General features: G+C 40.4%; 2 protein-coding genes across 6 annotated transcripts in view; both read left to right on the top strand.

The window, feature by feature from the left end:
• The first annotated feature begins 264 nt into the window (after nt 1–264).
• On the top strand, nt 265–14749 carry iqce (IQ motif containing E). 4 transcript variants are annotated; one of them, XM_061231525.1, is made up of 24 exons: nt 265–296; nt 1021–1058; nt 1272–1319; nt 1764–1809; nt 1929–2075; nt 2182–2313; nt 2400–2470; nt 2823–2936; nt 3090–3140; nt 3506–3576; nt 3746–3818; nt 4878–4927; nt 5008–5165; nt 5388–5443; nt 5848–6074; nt 7212–7304; nt 7473–7569; nt 7825–8004; nt 8121–8144; nt 8267–8362; nt 9554–9675; nt 10524–10639; nt 12156–12293; nt 13033–14749. In XM_061231525.1, exons 3-24 carry the CDS (start codon nt 1302–1304, stop codon nt 13152–13154), a joined length of 2202 nt encoding a protein of 733 aa, XP_061087509.1. In that variant the 5' UTR covers nt 265–296; nt 1021–1058; nt 1272–1301; the 3' UTR covers nt 13155–14749. The 4 variants fall into 4 exon arrangements, 3 of the variants coding, with proteins under 3 accessions (XP_061087509.1, XP_061087508.1, XP_061087510.1); XM_061231524.1 differs by having other exon boundaries at nt 267–1058; XR_009708058.1 differs by lacking the exon at nt 13033–14749 and having other exon boundaries at nt 267–1058; nt 10549–10639; nt 12156–12291.
• Nucleotides 14750–15181: 432 nt separating this feature from the next.
• ttyh3b (tweety family member 3b) overlaps nt 15182–18959 on the top strand; it is a 75094-nt gene continuing 71316 nt past the window's right edge. For both annotated transcript variants that reach the window (XM_061231703.1, XM_061231704.1), the window contains exon 1: nt 15182–16525. In XM_061231703.1, the coding sequence (XP_061087687.1) occupies nt 16400–16525 (126 nt within the window). In that variant the 5' untranslated portion in view covers nt 15182–16399. The remainder of the gene's footprint in view (nt 16526–18959) is intronic.

Genomic DNA, 18959 nt, shown 5'->3' on the forward strand with positions numbered 1-18959 from the left:
CCCATTCACTCGTTACATTTTTATACTTATTTTCACGATCATTGACATATTGTGACTGTGATTAAATAATGTATACTATTTTGTTAAATCTGTATTAAAAATGTGTATAATCTCATTTCATAAAAGCTTAACATGCATTTGTTGTGATTGTCCCTTGAAATATACCGCGTAGCTTTCCAAAAAAAAAAAAAAAGAAGAAATTCCGAGTTCGCACGCGAGAGTCCAAAGAGCTCACGCCAGCTACACTGTTTCTGGTTGCTAGACGACTGCAGTGTAACATTGATGCCAAAGCTGGAGTAAGGAACACGTACAAAGCTGTGTACATTCAACTATTGTATATTGTGTAGGCCTATCTCTGTTCATTATAGGTAAAAGACTACTTTTCGAGAAAAGCATATGAGGGGAAAGCGGAAAACTTATGCAACGCTGTCTCAACCAGCCAGACAAGCCACAACTAGCTAGCTGTTTAGTTCGGTCGCTACCTGGCGAGCAGTCAGCTTTTTAGTGGTAACATTAGCTTGCTATTTGATTGTTGTTTGAGAAGGGGATGTAGCCTTTCGCGGACTGCATTGTTCCTAGACGTTTTAGAGGGAAATCTACATTGAGCCATCATAGTTATAGGCATCGAAGTTATCAAATGCCATATCAAGCTTTTTTTCTCCGATGCTGAGCTACAAAATCAATAGGCTGATGGATAACCGCTGTATCAACAGTCAGCCTACCTAGGTGGCTGAGTGACAAGCTAACTGAATGGCAATTTCGTTGGGTAACAGTTCATTAACACTTTTAGTTCACGTTCGATAGCAAGCTAGCCAACTTGCAAAAATAAACGACTCAACATGAGGTCGAATGATGTTAGTTGGACAAATGAACAACTAATGATTGGAAGGTTGCGTTCGAAACACGACAGACCTAGGATGGTAATGTTTATTATTTTTGGCAAATTAAACGATTAGGTTATTGTAGGTATAATTGTTAGACTGCTAAGTAAACTAACGTTAGCTATGTCGGTTGTGGCAGCCAGTGATTTTCTGACGGATGAAGAGTTGGAAGATTTGGTAAGTAGCAAGATAATTTATTGCCAGCGTTTTGATGTATGTCCATGTACGTTTCGTAAAATAGCTGCTAAAGTAATTAAGTGATGAGTAAGTAATTATTGTGTGGACGTATGTATATAGCTGTTTGTAGCTATCGTCTTAATGCCAAATGAAGTTTACCACTGCAGCTTTCTATAGACAAACTAGTTTAACAATGTTGTGTTATATCATTAGGGTGAAGATGGAGTTTCAGTTGTCACCTATATGTCAGACACTGAGAAGGTATTGCATTTTATTTCTAATTTCAAATCATGCAGATAAGTACAACAGCATATTTTAGCTGTGGTTTGTTCAAAAAGACACTGGCTAAAAGTCTGTCAATTCTGCCTTTAGCTGAAGACAAGACTGTATGTAACAACATTAACCTACAGATATATTGGAGTATGCCGAATTAAATGAGGTTGAGAAACAATGGTTTGAGAGTGTTTACCCATTTCAAATCTGGCCCTTGAATCAAATCCAGCCCTGGTTTTCTTTCCTCCCAGGTAATTAACTGAACAATTTGTGCTTCTGATTGGCCAGACTGTCTTCACACCTGACTCCCAGGTGAAGGGAGAGTGGAAAACCAGTTCTTATTTCTTGGCCCTCAAGGGCCGCAATTTGATGATCCCTGATTTACTGTGCTCCGATGATAAATTGGTAATTTGGTTTGCCCTCTCTTCTCAGCAACCTAGAAAAAAGAAACCGTCAAGTAAACCACCTCCATCACCTAGTAAGACATTTCTTACTGTAACTTACAGTATATTTTTGTTTCTTTTCATGACTACCATGTCTGTTCTATGTGAAGTATTTATATACAAATATTTATTTTTTTGTAAACTTGTCTTTTAGGATCACCTTATTTGTCCAGCGCAAACCTGCACCCGAAGAAGGCAGCGGTGTGGCGTTCTCTGAAGAGCACTGGGATGATGCACAATGAAAACCCTACAGCACGTGCACCCAGGGAGTTTTGGCTGGCATCCCTCAAAAGTGGACTTGGTCTGTGCTCGCATGCATTAACTCTTGACCGTTCTGCAGTTGCCAGGCTTATAATGTTGACTACTTGGGTGTTGTTTGAGTTCAGTTGATGAACTTCTCCCTGCAGCCCTGTCCCAGCCTATGAAAGCGGACTATGACATCACGTCAGCTAGGATGTCGACTTCCACAAGCACGCCCGAGTACCTGAAGGAGGCCTTTGGCATGAAGAAACCCAAGCATTCTCGTACCTCCAGCAATGGTGAGAACCTGGTGAGGCAGGACAGCTGTGTAGTTACTGAAACTCGACGTGGTTTAATTCTTGTTTTGTGCCTTCCTTTCCCCCAGGTTACATTCCAGGAACTCCAGACTTTAAAGAGAAAGAAGACATGTATGATGAGATACTTGATCTGAAGAAGGTAATTTAAAAAAAATGTAATCACAAGGAGGCCATTATTCAAGAGTACTGATAAGAGGAGTATGTTAGAGTCATATTCTTACTGCCTTTGTTTAACATCATCCTCCCCCAGTGTAATAATCTCCCCCATAATTTGGGTATAGGAAAATATGGGCCCCTTTTCCTCAGAAGTCAAACAGACATTTAGATGGTGGTTGTTTGTGTCAGCAATTTCGAAGTATGGCATTATATACTATTGAACATTTGAAAACTGTCCTTTCTGGCTGTTAGTTTGCCCTTGGAACACAGACAAAATAACCACTGGGTGATGGGTGGGTTCCAATCTGAAGGGCCTGTTTTACCCTCTTGTTCAGTGTCTGCAGGCACAGAAATCAGAGAGCGATTTGATGAAGACCAAACTGCGCAAACTGGAGGAGGATAACAGTAAAAAAGAGAAACAAATAGAACAGCTGCTTAACCCCACCAAGGTAAACTATCTAAGGGATGCATGAGCTCAGAAAATGATTCGCTTGATTTCACCATACAATTTATTCAAAATGTAATTACCAATGGACCCGTGTTGTAAAAGTTCCGTTGGTAATTCTGCATGATCCATTGATTTCCTCATTTTTCATCTTCAGGGCTCTGAGTACACAAGGGCATTTGTTGATAAAAGGAACGATGGGAGTGCAGTGAGTATCTTCAAATTCTGCTCTACATTATGTGACTTTGCACCGACAAGACCTTGAATTTATAAGCTGATACTTGCATAATGAGTCTGTTCATTATGGCTTAAGCTTATAACCAAGCACTGAAACTCGAGGTTCTGGGGGCCCAGTATTAATTCTGCGGGGTGTCTCAGTGCACATTATTCAAATATATATATTTTTTAAGTCCAGGGTTAGTTATACAAGGTACTTTCATGGAGAAATCATTACAGTCAGCAGCTGAATTTGAAAACGTAGGCTAACATTTCCTACCTGCTTAATGAGTTGTTCATTTTTTATTGAATTTGAAATGATGCACTCTGTTTTCTCTCTCTCTCTCTCTCTGGCAGGTTACGAATGGTCTCAAACAGAAGATTCTGAAGCTGGAACAGCAGTGCAAAGAAAAGGACAGCGCATTAGTGTAGGAGCAGTTCATTTTACACACGTGCATCAGAGCACTTGCAATATAATTCAGTGTCAGATGGCAAAGGCCAAAATGTCCATAAGCACAAGATTTGTGCATGAGGAATGAATAATATTAAGGTCAAATCTGTGCAATTGAGGTATCCATTGAAAATATTTTTTTTTAGCAAACTGCAGAGTGATTTGAAGACCACCAATATGGAGGAAATGAAGATTGCACTGGAGACGTACTTTGAGGAAGTATGTCATGGCAATCAATTTTTCATTCTGAAAATGAGCCCTTTAAATTAGTTTCCTTTCATGAAGCATAACTGCGTTCCATTTCAGTTCCACATTTAGCAGACACTTGTCCAGAGTGCAGATTACATTTTTAAATGCAATCCATTTATACAGCTGCATATATTTATTGAAGCAATTCAGATTAAGTGCTCTGCTCAAGGCTACATTGGCAATGCCCCAGCTGGGAATTGTACCCACAACATACATTGGAAGTCCGTAACTATTTGGATAGTCGTAAAATTTGTGTTCTTTTGGCTCTGTACTCCAGCACATTGGATTTGAAAAGGAATATGAGTGCAGACTTTCACCTTTCATTTGAGGTTATTTGTCTCCATATTGGGTGATCTGTGTGGGAATGTGTGGGAATTGCATCCTTTTTATACATACCAAAAGTAATTGGACAGTTGGCTTCTCAGCTGTTTCTGATTAGCCAGGTGTATTCACTTGCTTCCTTTGTGGCGGTATAAGCTTTCAGTATCGGGACTTGATTATAGGCTTTTGACTGCCTTTGGAATCCGTTATTGGCATTTGTCAATATGAGGGCAAGCGTTATGCCAATGAAAGTCAAGGAAGCCATTATGAGGCAGATTGATTCATAAAAAACATAGATTTCTCCAAACAATTAAACAAAATTTCGATAAATAAAATAGCATATTGAGTAAAAGAGCTAGAAGCAAGTGAGACAGTCAAAGTCTGCATAAGAACTGTGGCTGGTTCTGGTTTTAAAGGTGAAGGGTGGTCACAACCAATATTGATTTGATTTCGTTTTTTGTAACTCTTTACTTCCCTTCATAGTATTTTTTCAATATTTTGAAACTTTTCATTTTATTATTAAAATAATCTTTGCTTTATATAATTCTATACATGTTACGAAAACTTTTGCACAGTACCAATATATATCAATAATGTACATGCTATATATTTGAATAGATGCCATATTTGTTCCTATGAATTGATATAATAATGAATATGTGGAGCTTATATTCCATAATTGTACAGTATTTCATATATATCTTTCAGATTCAGAGGCTAAAGGTGTTACTTGCCAGTGCAGAGACTGCAGAGAGAAGGTATTTACCCATCTGAAACGCTCCACTGTTTAATGACATCCTGAAAGGAATCAGAATAAAATATCTTTGTCTCTTCACAGCAACCGAGCTGAGAGAAAGGAGTCCCTGAAACAGCACAAAGCCCTCAACTCAAGCATCCTGAGACTGTCGAAAAACACCAAACAGCTGCACGAGGAGAATAAATCTCTCAGGGAAGAACTTGAGAGAGCAACAGAAACCCCCGCAAGCACTGCCAGAGGTTAACCTAACCTTCACCCTCCACACTTGTTTTAACACCATTACTCATAAACATATTTACCTTTTATCCTACTGGCTGCTTGTACATAACCAGTTCTTTGAAAAGATACATACACTATCAACATAGCATAGGATTTCTGCATTTTCCAATGCCTGCGATTAACTTTGAGTCTGGTCTGTGCTGCTGCTATGTTACTGCATACTGATATTTTCTCTGGTTCAGGTTACAGTGAATGGAGCAAACAAAGGCTGGTGAGACGCATTACTGAGCTTGAAAAGGTGAACTCCTTTTCTCTGGGTGCATTTGCACCAGATTTGTATGCATTTGTTTCTATCGGGAACAGACCAGGGTCAAGCATGTCATTGTTTTGGATTCAAATGCTTTTTTGTGCTCAGTTGCTCCTGGTGCAACTGAGCAACCAAGAGGTGTGGGGTTTGCACTTTCTGAGAGTATGTCAGAGGTTCCAAAAAGATAAGCTCCGTAAAGTGTAGAAAAGTATTTGAATCCAAAAATAGTTTTATTTGACCTAGGTCTGATTGGGAATTTCTGTTAACCCAACAAGTTGACACTTGCAGCCAATTGTTGGTGGAATAATATGTGTGCTAACATGCCTGTGTTATTCAGGTTATGCAGTTTTGAAACCTCCAAACTCTTCTCAAGTAAAATGTCTGGTCTTTGTCAGAAACCGGATGATTCCGGACGCCCGCAGTCCGCCAAGGAGCCGGATCCGGCCAGCGGTCCCAGGGCCAGTCATGTGAGCACAGTGGCGCCGAGCGCAGACGCCGCTGTGCAGGGAGTCACGGCGACCCCCTCAGGGAACGACACGCAGGAGTGTGCCCGTCTGCGCGGCCTCCTGAAGAAGATCCGGGAGGAAAGGGCGGGGCTGCAGGCGTCGCTGGCTGACAGGAAGTAAGGCTGCCCACTCACCGCCCGCCGAAACCTGGGGCTCATTCCGAACGCTTATTTTTCTCCACTCTTTTATCTCTTACTTGCTCCTGACCTGGAAATCGATCAAGGTCCACCGTCTTTAAGGACATTCCAACCCCCTTAAATGTTCCTCCTAGGAGCTAGAAGTAAAAGTTCGGAACTCCCAATTTTTCCTTTGAGCAAGAAAACATCATTGCATCAGTGCGTCATTATCGGAAGTATTTTTCTCGGAAAACCTGATAAATGATCGACCTGTGGATCCACCTCTCCCCATCTGCCACGTCTGTAACTGATGTGTCTTTGAAACTGACGAGCAAGGATATTTAATTTGTGCCTAATTCACGTTTTCTTGATTTCCCGGTCTTCATTTTTCCTAGCCTCTCCCAATGGGTGGAGCTAGAAGTAGATAAAAGAGCAAGAAAAAGAAAAGAGATGAGAAAAATAAGCGATTGGAATGAGCTCTTGGCTTCTCACAGTAAAATCTCTTCTGCCTGCATCTTTCTCAGCTCTTGCTATTGACGGTCTCCTCTGTTAAAGCTGCTGCACGTTTCTGTGTTGTAGCCGCTGCTTCTGAAGCTTTATGATGGTGTAAACCTCTTTCAAAGGCTGCAGTTTCTTGCTTAGGCAGTGAGACATTGCATTTGAATTAAAGACACGTACAGTATCTGGTATGAAAGTCCTGCCAACAGAGATTCCGTATTATTACTCCTATTCCTGTTCCCTCATTGTGCTATGGACAACTGTTGCAATACGCAACATGAGAATTGTGTTAATTTCACTTCAAATTAGTCTATTCTTGTCATTGGCATATGACTAACTTATGCCACTTGTCGTATGCCCAGTCCCCAAAGGGATTCAAACCATAGCAATTGTAACAGTAATACAATTCATACACACAAGGTAATGCAGCCTAACATTTAAAAATGTTTGAATGTTTATTAAACTGTCTGAATAAACTCTATTAAAGCAGAGTAATGGACTATGTGCCCGCAGTGACCGCTAATTAAAATGTAAATGTCCCAGATGTATTATCCATTGACCAGACCACAAACGAGTATTTGGCATGCATTATCTAATCTAATTGACCAATGCACTTTTCCCCATTTAAACCTTCTCCAGTGCTGAGATAAAGCTGCTCTCCACTGAGCAAGCCGCAGCTGCTGAAGAAGTAAAGAGACTGAAGACTTTTGAACTGGAAGCATCTCGCCACAAGTAGGTCTCATGGCTGGAGAGTTGTATTCTCAAACATCGTTTTTGCTTGTTCAGTGGTTCTCTAAAAACATTTGAAGGGTCTGTCCGAATGCCACTATGGAATATCGCAGCTGAAGTTCACATTGGTTTGTAGGTACTGTATCTTATTGGTGTTGTCTTATTCCACAGAGAGGATATTGAGAAACTGACAGTAAGAGTCAAAAGTTTGGAAAAGGAACTGGAGGAGGAGAGACGTCTCAAGGCAGAGCTAGAGCACAACTATCAGGTAAATGGAAAGCACTTTGTTTGAGAAGCCCATTAACTCTATACTAAGCATACTTTATATGAACTTTCATCGTCTCGTATTGAGTACAAGTACTGAAGTAAGTACAAAATAGTTCATACTTCAGGTATGCTTCAGCATACTAGTTTTTCACATGGGTTAATATTGATTGAAAATTATAATTATATTATCGACATTTCACTGTTAAAACGTCATCTTATCCTTCCTCATCATGCAATTGAATGTGCATTTTCACAGAGTCTAAAGGTAGCCTCCTCTGGTGATGCTGCACGGCAGTTTCAGCACGGTCTGGGGCAGACTCCGGAAAGTTCTGCCCCCAGCCCTCTGTCAGCACAGTGTGGCCATCGAGTACAGAGCGAGACTGAGGACCGGGCAGCCAGGACCATTCAGAGACACTGGCATCAGCACAGAAGCAGGGTAATGACCCTCCTGTTATAGCGTACTCATGTCATATATCCACAATGAATGACACAGGCAGTGCTCCTATGGACGAGGAAAACGTTTTAGGATGTAACATTTTTTCTGTTTTTCAGAATGGAGCTGAATATTCAGAGGAGGTAGGTATATTTCAAATTCGAAGGGTCTGTGTCAATAGCTTGTTGATATTTATGGAAGATGTTTGTAAGTGTATAAGCTACTGCATGCGTATTGTCATGCACTTTTTTATTTTCTTTTGCAGGACTTGGTTATAATTCAGTCAGCAATAAGGGGACATTTGACGAGGCGAAAGCAATTAACATACTTTAAAGACCTCGGTCGGAACAGACTTCAGAAGGTAAGTATTTACCTTTTTTTTACCATTCTTAATAATAAATAAAATTGGATTTCCTCCTAGTTACCCAGAGCTGGTTTGTAGGCTTTGCAGTACCATATAATGGCCAGAAGGTGGCTTTGAAGGTTGTTTAACAGCCACTGTTCTCTTTCCACTGACACCATTCAAAGAGAAATGCATTTTAATCTGAGCCTGATTAATGCTTATTGTGAATAATTATAATTTGTGTGTTTTAGCAAAAGGTGAGGGGGGATTTGTTCCATGGATGGCTTGTGCATTTAATGTTGAAAGTAATCAAATACAGAGGCCTTCTGGGCAACAGATACAGATAAGGGCTCTTCCCGCATAACCGTGTTATCTATAGTGTCTAAGTAAATATTATACAACTGTGTGGACGTCCTTGTGCACAATGTAAACATCACAATATTACTGTGTGGATGTAATTGTGCACACTGTAAACCTGGAAATATTACTGTGTCGATCTTCTTGTGCACAATGTCAACCTCACAGTATTACTGTGTGGATGTAATTGTGCGCACTGTAAACATCACAGTATTACTGTGTGGATGTAATTGTTCACACTGTAAACATCACAGTATTACTGTGTGGATGTAATTGTGCACACTGTAAACATCACAGTATTACTGTGTGGATGTAATTGTGCACACTGTAAACATCACAGTATTACTGTCTGGATGTAATTGTGCACAATGTCAACCTCACAGTATTACTGTGTGGATGTAATTGTGCACAATGTCAACCTCACAGTATTACTGTGTGGATGTAATTGTGCACAATGTCAACCTCACAGTATTACTGTGTGGATGTAATTGTTAACACTGTAAACCTCATAGTATTACTGTGTGGATGTAATTGTTCACACTGTAAACCTCACAGTATTACTGTGTGGATGTAATTGTGCACACTGTAAACATCACCATATTACTGTGTGGATGTAATTGTGCACACTGTAGACCTCAGAGTATTACTGTGTGGATGTAAATAAACCTCAACCCTACACCTGCCCCGTGACATGTGTATGTTGGCCATGAAGCCGTTTTCCTCCTCCATGTTGAATTCCAGGGCAGAGGCTGTTGTGCGTTATTTGCTTCTCGTTCTGAAGCTGGATATTTGTGTGGGCCAGCTGATGTTTATGTGGAAAGCAGCCTTACTGTAGCTCTCTCTCTGTTTCAGGGCCAGCAGAGGGAGTCTACAGAGAGCAGCACTGTTCAGGGAGATCAGGACGACGACGTAGTGACGCTCCTGCAAGCTGCTCTCAGAGGGCATTTGACACGCTGTCGCTTCATTACCAATAGGTGCGTGTGTGTGTGTGTGTGTGTGTGTGTGTGTGGACGTACTGTGTGTGTGTATGTATATGAATGTGTGTGTATGTGTGTGTATTTGTTTGTGTGCGGGCATGTACTGTGTCTGTGTGTGCAGGCGTGTGTGTCAAAAGCCTGTGAATGGCTGCACAAACACAATCCTTCTGCTTCATTTTGTGCATGGGGTCAGCATGCTTCTGCCCGTGTGTAAAATTATCCATTTGCATGGGGAGTGTGGGGGGAAAAAAAAGTTAGGTTATTCTTTAAAGGCATACTATGCAGAATTTTTTTCCTTGCTTTGCTCCTCTGTTTGTACACATAAAAAAACATGTTTGTACACGCACACATTGTGTGCCGTGATAGCAATGAGCTGAGAAACCGCAGTCTGATATGGTTCGTAAATAATTAGCTTTAGCAGTCGCTTTCCACACAGGCCATTTAGCTAGCTATTTAACTGACATTACTCTCGTTTGTATTTAGTTAGCTAACGTTAGCTAGTGGTGATGGTACCCACTGCTGTAACATAAGCACGTATACTCACAGACGCATTCATTCATTGTCACTTTTTATTTATTATCTTTAAGTCCTCTGAAAGTCTGGGAGTCTTTTGGATTTAGGCATGAGCTTAATTAATAAATTATAAATGCATGTTATCTTTGTCTGCATAATATAAAACAGAAGGGCATGTCTTTCTCAGGAAATATCAAATAAAGAGAGAGGAAAGCATGGTCAGTTTGGTGTTGGCTTGTCTATTCACAGGCAGCGGGTGCTCATTTGTGACTGACTGAATCGGTGCCATTCTGTGACTGTGAATGTAATCCTGGTCCTGTTTCTGAATGCAGTGTTTCTTCTGGGCCTGAGTCACAGATCACTGCTCCCACGATAAAGAGCTCTGTTCCTACACCAGCTCCAAGAAAGCTTCTCTCAGCCATCCAGAGCTACCAGTCAGACAGCCCAGGTAATGGAGGTAACAGTACTGTAAATGGAGGTCGCAAATGTCAGGTCCTATATTTGATTCCCATGAGGGGCACTGCCAACTGTACCCTTGAGCATGGTACTTAAAAGGCCCTCTAAGTAATTTGCACAGATCTTTCGGTTGCTTTTTCTACGAAAATGACAACAAAGTACCTTGGTGGATTGTGGCACTCCTAGTATTTAACGTCTTACACTGGCATCTTGGTAACCTGGGCAACAATTTTGCTTAGCCCACTGAACTCTCTGATACCGAGCCTTTGTTACTGTTACATTACATTTTACATTTTTGTCATTTGGCAGACGCTTTTAATCCAAAGCGACTTACAAGTGCATAGGTTCTCCCACAAGTCAAAGCATCACATCCAGAATACACATGGAATGCTGTTCTAAACATAGTCGTCATCATAAGTGCAAAATAAATATATATGTTTTTTGGGGGGGAAATCAGGAGGGAGGACTAAGGTAGAGTTTGAAAAGGTGGGTTTTGAGTCTGCGTCGAAATAGGGGGAGGGATTCTGCTGTCCTGACAGTGGTAGGCAAGTCATTCCACCACTGAGGAACCAGAACGGAAAACAGGCATGAACGTGCAGCTCGACCGCCAGGTGCACGTAGAGAGGGAACCATAAGGTGACCAGAGCTGGCAGACCGGAGTGGTCTAGCTGGGGAGTAGGGAGTGATCAGGGATTGTATGTAAGGTGGAGCAGTCCCCTTAGCAGCCTGAAATGCCAACACTAGGGCCTTGAAACGGATGCATGCGGCAATAGGAAGCCGGTGGAGGCCAATGAGAAGCCTTATGCAAACTGTTGCAGTTTGCATAAGGGTACTGTGGCAAGGTCAAGTACATCTGAGGTAGTTAAGCATGGTTTATCTGGCAAAACATTAGCAAACTATTCTTTTGATATCTTGCTTGACAAGGACTCCAAACGTCTGTTATAGAAAACAATGCAGAAGAATGAAATATTGAAGACCGATGAACTAGTGTCGGTCCGACACTGATTTTAAATAATTTATGCTTTTTATGAGTTTCCTGTTATTAGGAGAGTAATAGTGTTATACCAGTACTTTGTCTTTTTTCCCTTTATTATAAGCCATTACCATTATACTGGCAACCAAAATTACTGAGTTGAGCCTTAAATTTAATTTGCTCTGTAAGTCACCCTGCATGAGCACATGTGCTAAGTGTACGTGCCAGCGCCTTTGTTAGCATTAGTGGGATAATGGTAAATGGTTGGCATTTATATAGCGCCTTTATCCAAAGCGCTGTACAATTGATGCTTCTCATTCACACATACACTCACACACCAGCCGCGATTGGCTGCCATGCAAGGCACCGACCAGCTCGTCAGGAGCAAATGGGGGTTAGGTGTCTTGCTCAGGGACACTTCGACACAGCCCGGGCGGGGGATCGAACCGGCAACCCTCCGACTGCCAGAGGACTGCTCTTACTGCCTGAGCCATGTCGCCCCAGATAAAAATAACCTGGGGCTGTTTTGTGTTAGGTGTTAGCAATGCTACAGGGAGCGATGAGGATGAGATTGAGGAGGACATCCCAGATGTGACTGAAATGGACACCGATGGGAACTGCAACAGCTTGGACTCCAACCTGCGCAGTTCTTCCAGACAGAAGGCAGCTCCAGGTGTGTAATGTGTCTGACTTGAACTTAAACTTTGTAGATGTTGGTAAAATGTTAACAGTCCCCTGCAGATCCTTGAGAATTCAACCGAAACTTACAATGAAGGAAGAATTGTGTTGTGAATTTTGAAGTGTCTTGGGGGAAATTGGTGTTACCTTAAAACAGGTCAGTAAGGTACAGCCTTTTTGCTGGCGTCTAAAGGCTTGACTCTTATGTTGTCCTCAGGGTCAAGAATTACCCTATCCTGAGTTTAACAGCAGTGAAAACCCCCAAAATTAAGTTTCAGTATGAAATCTGATGATTTTTCCAGGGGTGTCTCATGAGTCAGATTGTCTAATGAGAAAGACATGATTGTCTCGTTTTTGACCCTGTGGACACAGGGTGTGTACATAATATGAAGACCACACAAGTGTTCAAACGTAATAATCAGTTGACCCGGGTCGGAAAACATGGATCCATTATTTATTTATTAGGAACAGAGATATGTTACTGTCTGTGTTAAAAGAGCACATCTATTATGTACGTGTCTGATCTTTGAAATGTTCAATTCTGTGATGTGTTTTTTTTTTTTTTACAAAACCTTGAGCCCAGTTTATAGTGTGCCAGATACAATGGCATTGAGTTAAATGCCCCATATGGTATTATTATTAGTATTATGCAGCATTAAGTGTACAAACCTCATGTTTCAAGTGGAATTGTAAAAGGTAAAGGTTTGTAAAATGCCTTGGTTTTTTTTTTTCAGCGCGATTAGATCTGCATCAGCCCACAGACAGTGAAGCAGCCAAAGCAGGTGACTCTGATGACTCTGATGACATCATCGTGTCTCCGTCGAGGCCTGTGAGGAGAAAGGACTTGTTCTTCTAACGTTAGTTAGGTTTCATTGTGCTCTTAATTCAGTGTAGGGTTCCGCCAAAATGAATAAATCATATTCATGCTTGTCTTGAAAATTCATTTTTGTTAAAGGGGCAGTTCACCCAAAAATGAAATGAAAGTATGTTTCCACTTACCCAAAGTACTACCAATGCATCTGGTTTTGCTGACACATTTTCTTGATTTGACTACTTTTTTTAGACTCTTCGCTGTAATATAATGGACCTCTACGGACCTTTTTGTTTCTGGTAATGAGTCCATCTAAAAGATACATTTAAAAAACTCAACAGCAATGTTATTTCCAAATATGATGCCACAGTTACTCGCAAATATCAACAGAGCTGAAAAATGAACAAAAACTATTTCTTCTACTGTGGGAACTGGCCTGTGTCTGCACAAGCAGAAGTCATTCTGCCGAAGCACAGCAGTATTCCCGGGGACAGTGTGTTCTTCATTGCCAAACATTGTGAGCTAAAGTAGTTCCTATGTTGTTGCGGCACAATTTCACTAACTAAAATACACAGCTGGCTAACACTTACACATTCATGTTTGGATATGCAAGCCAAGCGCAGCAAACAGCTGGCTAAACACTGATCTAAACAATTCACACTTCTCCCCAGAACACTGCTGTGCATCCGCACATTAAATTTAAGTAAATGTCCGGCGGATTCATTATCGGAAACAAAGCGGTCCGTAGAGGTCCATTTTATCTAAACTGTGTCTCTAGAAAATGTGTCACATCTCAGTGAAACCATGTGGATACATACTTTGAATTATTTTTGTGTGAACTGCCCCTTTAACCAAAATCCAACTGAGGTGTATGACTGTTTTAGTTCTTACTTTGACATTAATTGCACAAGTACTTTCAGAATGAACAGTGGAAATGGTGGTCCTAAATTATGCAGTAGCATCAGTCATGTATTTACAGACTCCTTACAAAGTTGTGATTACAAGCATGGACTTCATTTGCTACAGTGTGTGATCGTGAATAATCCATTCTATATTTTGCCTTTGTTTGCATTTAATTTGTTTAAATCGCTTATATATTTGTCAAGGTTCAACAGGAAGTGCCTTCTATCACAGGAAACTTATGATTTAATGGTGATAAAAAAAATATCATGACCAAACAGAACAGGGTTATTTAATGTATTAAAGGTATGCTGTGATGCACCTCCACACTGTGACACGCACCCCGTTATCACACCTTCCATTTCAGTGTCTGAAAGCAGTTTTTTTTTATTCAAATCTACTTAATCTAAAAACCAGAGGCTGGAGACCTGTTCTGCAGTGTAGTGAAGTAAGACAGAGACACTGCAATATTTGGATCAGACTGTGACTGTACCCTGAAAATGTACTGAATACTGCAGTAATGCACAATGACCCGAGAACATTTCGTAATAATTCTCAAAAATACTCAATGATACATTGTTAATCAATCAGTGAAAAATATGATTCTTGCTTTTAAGCGAATCTTCTCTGTGTGGAATGCTATTTTTCGAAGCAGTGCCTTCTGTACTAAAAAACTGTTTAATTTTTTATAATCTATTTATAAAATTTTGCTTTTTGTAATTAAACATACGTTGAATGGAGTTGATGTTTTATTTCCTTTCTGTGAGAGACTGAGCTGCGGTGTTGCAATTTGTGATAATAGAAAGTTTCAAACATATTTTATTGAAATCTAAGAGAACTTTACCATTTATAAACCTTGTCAATTTTCTGCAGGTTGTCACATTTTGATGGCAGAAAGCAAATTATCCATCACAGGCATCCATTTTATGAATATTGCATATCCTTTGTTAGTGTCCATCAGTGATTTTGATACAGCCAATAGCACTGCCACTGAATGTGTTCACACAACCTTTTGCAAGCTTAATAGTTCAACCCTTGTCTACCATAACAATGCAATATCGTTTTCAAGGTACTGGTGTAACCTGTTTTATGCCACCAGAGGTCAGTGCCTTCAACGATTTCGCTCCAATGATCACCGCCAAGTGTCCATTAAACTGAGTGGGATGAAACGGCTCAGCGAGAGCTACCGCTGCTCTTAACAGTGGTTGTTCAGCAACGGTGCTCCTGCCTGTTTCATTCTTCATATTGACAGCCTTGCATGTGTAAGAAAGCGAATAACATTAATGGACTCTGAAATACCGAAGTCTTCATCATCTCAAAATAGCTAACTAGCTATAGGATTTCTGGAGAACGGAACGTATCAACAAAACGGCAGCGTGCAAAAACTCAGTCCGACTCTTGCTCTTCAGGGATCAAGGAATGGTTGGATTAACAGGAACGCCAGGACTAAAACAAACATTCAGTGGTTTACAGATCCTTGGTATGATTTCGCCTGAGAAGGGTAGCTATTCTTTCTGAGTCTTTGTGTTGTATAGCTAGCGAGCTATTTGCCAACCTTAGCTAAATTAGAAATCTGTAAAAGGACAGATATCCTGCTAGCTAAGGAGCTAACTTAGCACACCGATTCGAAATTGGGTTAATTTTTTTACTTGCTAGCTGAGTTGATTGTTTATGTGATGATAAGTGAGGAAGTGGAGAAAGTTGCTACCGACCTAGTTATCCATTTAAGTAACGTTATTTACGTAAAATCACATTCCTTTGTCTAACTAGCTAGTCATTGGGAAATTAACATCATGTTACTGATGGAAAGGGAAGACAGATTTAAAGCTTTTTAACCCCTTCGATTCTAGATTACTGGCTGTTAGCGGTCTTGGCTTTGTTGGATAGACGGAAACTAACTAAGTGAAGATAAATCGATTCTGTCGGTGATGATCGAGGAAAGGAAAACCAAAGATAGAATAAATATTTCGTCGTGTTCTTGTCTAGGTTGCTATGCAGAAGTGTTATTCTTGGTTCGCATCCTAAACGAATAACTTGAACCAGCAACGTTAAAATTACTATCCAGTATCAATGTGTTGCTGTTCTAACGTTATTGCTAAGCCAAGTCTTGCGACTAGACGGTAACGTGTTTACTTGCTACACTGACATGGAAAAAACGTTACTGGAATTAATTGTGTAGACTCTGACTCACCAGACGTAGCATTGATTTATCTGAACAAATTACAGAAAAGATCCCAAGATTCGATGCCACACAAAATAAGCAGTTTTTTTGCGAGCTGCGCTGCAAGTGTGACCAATCTGCCTAATACAACTGAAGCATATAGCCATTACCGAAGTTCAGTGTAATTTCATTTAAGAAATTTGGACATTCGTACGACCACAAGCTAACTATGGCAGCGGTGGTAAATTACTCGCCTCCTTGGTGGGTGAACCTACTACACAGATTACCCCACTTCAATCTACAGTTCGAACAAATAAGCAGCGATTTTCGCCCAGAAGATTCGGAATACCAAAAGGTAGGTTGATCCAATATACTGTACATGCATGAATGTTTCTCGCTTCAGAACGTCATAAATGAAACATCAATAGAATGGTGCATGCAATTAAATGTGAATCTCTTAAACCCTTCACCGGACCACTGCAGATAAATTGTATAACTATTTAAATTATGTCTAATGATATATTCATTTCGAATTTGCATTGTGTATGTGCTTCAGCTGAAATTTACCATGGTTGATTACAGGGTTCACGTGATCTCCCTCCTATATGACGTCTTTATTTGAAACTGTAGCTTGTTGTTCATGTCATATCTCCAGATGTCAAATATGTAATCCCGCGGACCTCAAGGCAATGCTAAAATGTAGACATAATTTACATAGTTTACACATTTTTGCTTTATGGTTGACTCATGCCATCTTTCATCTGGAAATCACAATAGTTTTGCTATAAATTTCGTACAGTGAGATGTGTGGGGCCATTACAATAACTAACAAAAATATGTTTGTATGAGGTTCCTTTTGTTTAACCCGACTATAAATAGGTTAAGGGATGTAGTCTGCCATGATAACGGATTATAAAGGAGAGAAGCCACCTGTCCCTTTAACCCCTGTGAGTGTGTGCTGTTGCCTCTATGAATGGACTTCAGCATCCTGACTTGGTAATAACGCATTCACTTCTGCGCATGCACCCATATCTCAGTCTGTAGCCACCGTTGGGATGAAACATGCCAGATGCTGTGTTTCAAGTCCTCATATTGGCAGTGTCAAAGTTGTGCTCAGATCTGACCTTGAAAAGGACATCCCTCTTGTGAGGAGGAAAGAGCCTCTAGGATGTTGAGTCACTCCTGTTTTTCTCTTGTTCAAATGGCACATTCTTTCTCTTTGCAGTGGTATCGAGTTTAAGCAGTGGTTTGTAAGATCATATCAGTTTTCTTCTATTAGGCCTATGTGGCAGGAATTCTTTTTGCTTGGGCTTTGGTGATTGACTTGGGCCCTGCAGGTAATAAGTTCAAAGGTTTGTATTTTTCGAGGTGATTTCTACCCTGTTGTGGATAATTCTGTATTATAGAATACATGGGTGTGAAAGTGAAGACAAGGCTATGGCAAGTCTTTTTTGTGACCACTTTTTAGGAGGAAATAAATAAGGCCATCTTAAAGTCAAAATTGTTATTTAAATGCTTAGTATGTACTTTATACTCTCCATTTTCTTAAACGTTTAATTATTTCCAGCTGAACATAGGCATAATTGTCCACACAATTACTAATCTAACTTGTCTCAAACTCAAACTGAAACGGCTACATATTTTTGTAATCCTTTCATTGTAGGTTTGTCTGACATGCATGGTTTTTATATTTCTGATGAACCTGTGGTCAGTTGAATGTTTCTCTATGGTGTGTCATGATATTTTCCTGAGTTTCCCCAGACATTGGGGAGGAGCAGAGAAGGGTTTTCAGAGTAAGCTATTCATGTTCATGAAAAAAAGAGGTTCTGCTGTCACTGTGATGATCAATGGATATTACATTGGGCTCCAGGGGTTTGGATTCATGGCTTCATTGGTTGGAATGAGTTATCTAAACTCATTATGTGGCTAAAAGGGGGGGAAAAAAGGAACAAAAATGATCCTACTCAAATGGTGCTAATGATACACTATACAGCCCATGGCCTTTCCGTTGTAGGATACTGCCATCCCTGTAAGAGTTTAATTTATTACAGATAACTTTTTTTTAGTGCCAAAGAGGGACCTCAAATGGTGCAATGTACAAGGTCTATAGTAAGGCTTTATCTGTTTGTTGTGCTCTGGTCTCAGCAGAGGAGGCACTGAGGATTGCTCAACTAGCCAGTAGGAGAGAGTCCAACTGTGGGTCAGGCTGATTACCCGAGACAAAGGCTTGACTCTGAGTGGCCAGCTCCACTGTGTCTGTCTGACCTACAGAAGCAAACTCCTGCCTGCTGACTCCACTGATGTTGGCTATTATTGCATTTCATGTTTCAAGTTAAGATTATAGTTCTAATACTGTACCTGTCTGTGGAACTCGCTTCTAAAAAAACAAAAACACTGGCCGATTTCCATGCCTTTTTCATGAGCCGCCTCTAACTTGGCTTTTAACTGCAACATTTTCCCCTTCTTAATTGCTGCTCACGGACTTATTTCATTTTAAGCCATTCTTGTTTTATAATTTTGTTTTATTGTCTGTTGTAATACTTCCCGTTTTACTGTGAATTAGGGCTCTACTCTACACTAAAAAAAAAATTCCAACGAGGGCATATGTTCCTAAATTAAAAAGCATAGGAGTACACTAATAAATCGCAATTATTTGACGTGCTTCTAAATTATATTTCCAGTTAGTACGCAGCAACTTTCAGGAGCTAATGCTCCTAAAATGAGAGCACTGTAGAGGCCCGTGTAGTTTGATATGTAGCTCCTCTGAGTATGATGTATCGTATATGATG

Source organism: Conger conger, chromosome 2, assembly GCF_963514075.1.
Source record: "Conger conger chromosome 2, fConCon1.1, whole genome shotgun sequence".
Taxonomy (NCBI): Eukaryota; Metazoa; Chordata; class Actinopteri; order Anguilliformes; family Congridae; genus Conger; species Conger conger.